This window comes from Sorex fumeus, unplaced genomic scaffold, assembly GCF_029834395.1.
Source record: "Sorex fumeus unplaced genomic scaffold, SorFum_2.1 ptg000128l, whole genome shotgun sequence".
In the NCBI taxonomy this organism is placed as follows: domain Eukaryota; kingdom Metazoa; phylum Chordata; class Mammalia; order Eulipotyphla; family Soricidae; genus Sorex; species Sorex fumeus.
Genome location: NW_026606185.1, coordinates 3,789,100 through 3,795,833, shown reverse-complemented (window position 1 = coordinate 3,795,833; position 6,734 = coordinate 3,789,100). Strand labels below are relative to the sequence as shown.

At 51.8% G+C, this 6,734-nt stretch overlaps 1 protein-coding gene across 1 annotated transcript; it reads left to right on the top strand.

Moving 5' to 3' along the window:
• The first annotated feature begins 687 nt into the window (after positions 1 to 687).
• LOC130045479 (cystatin-C-like) lies at positions 688 to 6,284 on the top strand. The gene is made up of 3 exons (XM_056138416.1): positions 688 to 939; positions 3,997 to 4,110; positions 6,225 to 6,284. Exons 1-3 carry the CDS (start codon positions 688 to 690, stop codon positions 6,282 to 6,284), a joined length of 426 nt encoding a protein of 141 aa, XP_055994391.1.
• The last annotated feature ends 450 nt before the right edge of the window (positions 6,285 to 6,734 follow it).

Below are 6,734 nucleotides of genomic sequence, written 5' to 3'. Positions count from 1 at the left end.
TACTGTGGGCGGGGGACGGGGGTAGGGCGGGGTGGGGCGGGTCTGTGGGAGGGGAGAAGAAGTGGGGAGGGGGCTATAGGCGGGGACCGGGGCGGGACCGGGAAGCAGGGCGGGGCCGTGGGCGGGGCCCGGGCGAGGCCGGAAAATGGGGCGGGGTGGGGCGGGGCAGGGGGGCGGGGCTATGGTAGAATGCCTTTGCTGGCGTTCGACGGGGAGAAGAGGTGGGGAGGGGTTGCGGGCGGGGCCCAGAGCTTAGCCGGATTGGGGGGCGGGGCGGGGCATAGTGCCGGGACTGTGGGCGGGCTTGGGCAGCGGGATGGGGCGGGTCTGTGGGCGGGACCCGGCGCAGAGCTGGGTAGCGGAATGGGGCGGGGCAGCGGGGCGGGGTCCTGGGCGGGGCCTGGCAAGGGATGGGACGGGACTGTGGGCGAGGCTTGGGGCGGAGCCGGGCATCGGGGAGGGGCGGGGATGTGGGCGGGTCCCGAGCAAAGCCCGCGGCCAGGCGGGGCGGGGAATAGGGGCGGGGCTGTGGAAGGGCGGGGCAAAGGGGAAGGGCAGAGGGGCGGGGCTGGTCCCTGGGCGGGCCCGGGCAGAGGGTCCCAGGTCTTGCGGGGCAGCGGGGCGGGGCTGGGCGGATAAAGGGCTGCTCAGCGGCCCCGTTCCAGCGGACACTCGCTGCCCAGCGTCATGGCCTCTTCGCTGCGCTCGCTGCTCCTGCTGGCCGCCTTGGCCCTGGCTATGAGCTCCGTGGTCTGCGCGAGATCGGGCTTGAAGGAGTACGGACACCCGCTCCCAAAGCCCGCGCAAACGCCCAAGATCGACCCCAACGAGGAGCTGTTAGTGCAGCGGTTGTTAAACTTCACCATGCTCAAGTACAACGTGATGAGCAATGAGACGCACCTGCGCCGCCCCGTGAGGCTACTGAGCACTCGCAAAGAGGTTAGTGGAGGGACGCGGGCCTCCAAGACCCGCACGGGCTGCAGGGACCCCCGCTGCGCCTCCACTGGGGTCCCACCGGGCTGCTTAAAGCGGGGGCAGGGGGCGGACCTCTGGAGGGCGGGGCTCTGGAGGACGGTGCTAGGTGGGCGGGGCCATCAGAGGGCGTGGCCGCTAGAGGCAGGACCGCGGGGCGAGGCCGTGGAAGGGCGGGGCCGCGGTCCATAGGCGGAGAGATGCTGGGAGAGGAGACGGGTTTCAAGTCTCTGGCTTCAGCCATGGCCCTTCCTGCGCTGGTCACGGGGGAGATCACGCCCTTGACGCCCCCGTGAAATTCTTGCTGCTTCCTTGCTTGGGGTCACTGCTTAGGGCCAGAGCCCTGTTCTTCCCTCCTGCCCTTGGCCCAAGACTCCTTTACCGTCTTGGGACCTACCTTCACGTTCTTGACAAGCGAAGAACTGACACAAGCACTGACCCTGCTCTTGGCTTGCCCTCCCCCCTGTGCCTCTGAGTGGTTCTTTCAACAGTCCTTTTTCCTGTTCGCTTTACACTTCACACTTATGGAGCAGAGGTAAATAGCACAGTCTCCGAGTCCTTCCACAGGCTCCTCGCTTGCAACATCGTCATGTTTCTTTTATTCTCCGTAGTTCATACACGCTGTGTTTATGTATGCATCTATTTTTTCTGAATATTTTCTGAGTTAAGCAGAAACAGTTTTATTTAAAGAAACTTAGAGGAATGTGAAGGGAGATCAGGAGAGCCATGTGAAGGGAGATGAAGGAGGGAGCCTGGAGTCTCCGACCAGTCCCCGTGAACAATGAGCCTTTCCCCTAACTTTTTAAATGTAAACGTTTTCAAAAACAAAGTTTCTAATATAATGAATATAGGATTTTCACAGCCAGGGATTATCACTGACATCTGACATTCAGAATTTGCTTGTCCTACCCTGTCCCAGGCCATACTGTGAGACCTTGAAGCCCCTTGATCTCTGAGGCTTCCCATGAATCTGTCTCAGGGCCTGCTCTGGTATTTATGAAGGGTCCAGTCATTTGCGATGCAGGCTCAGTTTGGGTTGACCAGATCTTTACTCCAATTAGATTCTGACTTTACAGGTTTTTCACAAGTGCCACTTAGCTGGTCCAGCCTCTGCAGTGTTAGCCTTGCAATGAGGTGCCTGGGGCCAATGCTACAAAAAACCACTGCTCGATGAATGCAGAGATTTTATCAGCACACCCAAGCATCCACTGACCAGTCAAGTGGTCCCAGAGATTCCAGAGCAGAGAATTGACACAGAATACAAACCTCTTGAGATCCTGGAGGAAAGGCCTCTGGACCAGTGTTCCCCGTGTGCAGGTGAAGACGCTTTTTGGTATGTGGAATTAACTGCCCCAAGATGGGCACACGCCAGTGGCAGCTGAGTGGACAAGTGCCAATGGGAGCAGAGAGGGCCACGGCCCAGCCAGCTGCGCCGTACGGCGAGGGCTGCCAGCTCTTCTGAGTTGAGTGGATATGAAAGAGCACCAGGAAGGGGCCTTGTGCTCATCCTTGAAGGAGGGCCCTTGTAGGGGTCTTGCAAGTGATTTAATTTTTTTAAGCTTCAACTGTGAATTAAAAATAATACCTATTTGAGTATCACGTGTTATGGGAGGGGGGATTACATGAAAAAAATTATCCAATACAGTGTTGGAAAAAGATACATGGGAAAATAGCCCAATACAGTGTTGGATGAGTAGTAAATATTCTGTAGATGTTAACACCATGATGGGATCTAGTTGATTAGTTTGGCATTGTTTATAGGATGTTTACCCTTTCAATAAATTAGTTTAAAATCCCACTGGAGAATACAGTATAGTGATTCAGCTGCACAAGGAAGATCTTGCTCACATGCAGGACTGGTCTACCTTCTCTTAACTTTTTAGAGGGGACCCAAGACCATAACCATTTCATCCACCACAGTTGGCTGCCCTGAACCCTCTGGTCAGGAGTTGTATTGTCCCAAATCACTAAGTCCTCTTCAGCCAGCTCCTTCCAAATGTGACTTGAGCTTGCCGCATTAGGTGAGCCTTCGAGCTCCTTGTGCCTGTGTGGGGAATCTGATACAAAGGAGTTTGTAGTTCCCTCAGAAAGGATTTAGGATTTGGTTCCCAGCACTCCTCACGTCATGCTTCTCCTACTCCAGCAAAGCACATATATGAGCTGCCCTTCATGAGATCAGGGTTCACTGTGCTTGGGTAATCTCAAATGGAGAAGGCATACAGAAGTGTCGACCTTCACAGGTATGACTATTTAAAGTGGTGTAGGCTGTACACCAAATAGTAGAGTGATGGGGGGTTGCCTTATTTGCACTCGACCCAGGTGGGATCCCCGGCATCCCATATGGTCCCTGGGCACTGCCAGGAATAATTCCTGAGTGCAGAGCCAGGAGTAAGCTCTGTGCATCGCTGGGTGCCCACTCCCCACCACCACCACCAAAAGTAATGCAGGCCTACTGGCCTCAAATACGTGTGTGAACACCCCAACTCCTATTGTTATGGGAGGCATGAATAGACTTGAGTTACGTAGAAAGATTGACATTTTCTCTGGGCTCCTAACAGGTAACTGGAATTTAGCATAAGCCTATATACAGCAGATAGTAAATAATGTATGAGTGGAATGTGGCTTAAATGTGCAAATAACAGATAGAGTTGGCTGAAATTATTACAGCCTGGCCTCAGCACAGCTGACATCTGTGCCTCTGTCCTTGCTCTGGCTGCCAACAGTGATGCGTTTGTTTACCAACACCCTTGCTTTACCTTTGTTTCTTAAACTGAGTTGATAGAATTTTGCTTCCTGGCTTAGACCTTCCCTTTTACTGCTTTGCTCATGAGGCTGTGGGAGAAGCTTTATTGTTGCCTCATAGTACAGAGATGACAAGAAACAGGGCCTACGGCACGGGGCTCAGGACCTACTGGCACAGGAAATGACTCTGCTTCACAGAGCTGGCCCTGGCAGCCTGCTCGCAGGCAGAGAAGGTGTGAGGTGGACAGTGTTGTAAATGATTGTTCTTCTACACATGTATAGAACGTGGCTGCGACAAACTACTATTTGGAGGTGGAGATCGGCAAAACCACATGTACCAGGGATGAGGTGAAGAAGTATGGATGGTTCACATGTCCCTTCGATGAAAAGAAGGAGGTGTGTAATTTGTTTAGGGCAGAGGAGGACCTGGTGTTTCCTTGTGTTTGTTTGTGGGGGTGGGGGAATTTTAGTGCATTTTTGTGTAAGCATGTGTTTGTCTGTCTGTGTGTACATGTGTGTACAAATTTAGGACTTTTAAATCTGTGAGAGGACTTTAGCTGCAGAATTGGAATTGGGGCACAGGTTTCCCAGGGGACTGTTGAAAGGGAGGAAGACCCATGGAATCCTGCCCTAAAGCAGTTTAGAGGGAATCAGAGCCTGGTTGAAGCCCACCCTACACACGTCACGTCTCATACTGCCTCACTCACTCACCAGACAACAGACTCTTGACAACGTGACTGGTTATTGAAGTCTTAGATTTGGAGGAGAGTTCGACTCTCGTACCCCTCTCCCTACCCTGTCTTTTATGTGAAGGATTGTTTTCTGGACCTGGAAATGGCCCCATCCTGAAGTCCTTCCAGAGGCCCTCTTTAGCCTTAGTCCCTTGGAAGTGAAATGAGCTTGGGGTAGGAAGATCTGATCCCTGTCGCACATACTCTGGGGTATTGTGGTCTTCTGCAAGTACCCTTTAAAGGACATTTAGGTCACATAGGTGGAAAGCATACTGTTGTCCCCCACTTGGAGCAGAGTGAAGGGTGACTGAGAGGTCACAGCAGAGCCCCGCTTGTTCTTACTAGGGCTTACCAGGGCAGTTCAGTGGTCTACTCCCATTCCTCATCTGTACTTCTGGCATTTTCTTGTTTTACCCTAACCCTGATGTTGTGTGTCTCTCTCTTCCCTGAGGCAGAAAAGACGCTGCCGTTTCATGTTATACCACAAGAATTGGCTGAATGAAACCAGGCTGATGAGCACCAATTGCTACTACAGTTGGACCCCTGACGTTGCTTCCAGGCCTTAGATGCATAACTCCCCTCGTGGAAATTCCCTCAGAATACAAGACCCAGAAGACGCAAAGAATGCCTGTGGTGCACTTTTTGAACAACTAAATAACTCTAATTTCAAGTCTCTTTTCGTTGCTTTCCAAAGGCCGGAGTGCACGTGCTCTGCACACAATAAAAAGTAACACATTGGTTCCTCCTTGAGTCGTTTACTGTGGATGGATGTGCATAAACATAATTAGGCAATAACTCTACAAAATGCTCCTTGTCCTGCTGACTGTAGGTACACAGGAGCCCAGAGATGGCAAGACTGGGGTGGACACTAGGGGTGTGTGTGTTAGGTCATTAAATGAGGCTGAGGCATCCAACAGTGGAAGCCTCTGCCAATCCCATTAGGGACAGGACAGCACCATGACAGCTGGCCCTGGAGGCGTGGGTGCATCCTCCAGCCAGAAGCCAGCCGGTGAGCCTTGGCAGGACGGGGAGGGCAGGGGGAGGCCACAGGTCCCAGCGCTGGGCATGGAGCAGCTCTGACCTTGTGACTAAACTCAGACGAGACTACAGACGAATTAATATATGTCTGCTTTCTACATAGAACTTAGGAAGCACATAGAAGACAAAGGCTAAAATATGTTTTCTGATTGGGAAAACCCCAAATCAGAATGAGTTCAGGAATTAAGCAGTGTCTTCTAATATGTCCAAGCTAGAGGTCTGGCCTATGAGGATTTTGTTGAATTAGGTCCCAACTATTCCCTAAACTCCAATTTTTAAAGTCCTATATAGAAACTGAGATAAGTAAAAGAGAATCTTGGTGACTGTGCACTGAACTTTTACTCCTGATGAGCTAATAGGATTTTTAATGAAAGGTAGATGTCACTTTGCAGATCACTTCAGCACCCCCTATACAGGAAAGGCTTGAGAGGGCCACTAAGCACAGCCCCTCTCCAACATTGTACTTTTTTTTTTAACTTTTATTAGTGAGACACAATATGGTACAGTTGTAGACTTACAAATTTTTGTGCTTCGGTTTTGATTATACAATGATCAAGTACCCATCCCTCCACCAGTGCCCATTTTCCACCACCACGGATCCCAGTATCCCTCCCACCCTCCATCCCCCACACCCCCATCCTACCCTGCCTCTGTGGCAGGGCATTCTCCTTTGTTCTCTTTCTCCTTTTGGGTGTTGTGGTTTGCAAAAGAGGCATTACATTGACTTCCCATTTGCCCCAGAGGATGAAGTGTCTTCAAGGCGTGGCCTCAGCCATGTTGTCTGATCAAGGACACCTTTGAACTGTAGAAAGCTTTTTTGTGCCTTGCTCCTGGAAGCTAGAAGACAATATAAGGGGAATCCCCAGATTGCTGCAGGACCAGCTCCCCATCTGCTGCTGCCCCTGGCACAGCCAGACCCAGAATACAGAGGAGAGGAGGGATTTGGCCCTGCTTTGGTGCTACCTGCCCCATAACCAACTGGGCCCCAGGTTCACATAAACCATATAGTTTGCATCCAACCTTCACCCCATATTTTAAGGAAAGACTTGAGGAATGGAAAAAAAAAGCAAGGCACCAGCCTAGCACTCATTCACCCTTGACTGCACCTACACCTGGGTTGTCTCAGGGTATAAGGATCTAGACATAGACTCCTATTTTGGGAGAGAGGCCCTGACCACGCACCCAAAGCATAAAAGTGACACAGTCTCTTCTGCCTGAGTGAAAATCCCTGGATATTACATAAGCAAACAG

Coding starts and splice junctions, on each gene's coding strand:
- LOC130045479 (XM_056138416.1), top strand. CDS start 688: ATGGCCTCTTCGCTGCGCTCGCTGCTCCTGCTGGCCGCCTTGGCCCTG. Junction 940..3,996: donor TACTGAGCACTCGCAAAGAG/GTTAGTGGAGGG, acceptor ACACATGTATAG/AACGTGGCTGCGACAAACTA. Junction 4,111..6,224: donor CCTTCGATGAAAAGAAGGAG/GTGTGTAATTTG, acceptor CATTTGCCCCAG/AGGATGAAGTGTCTTCAAGG.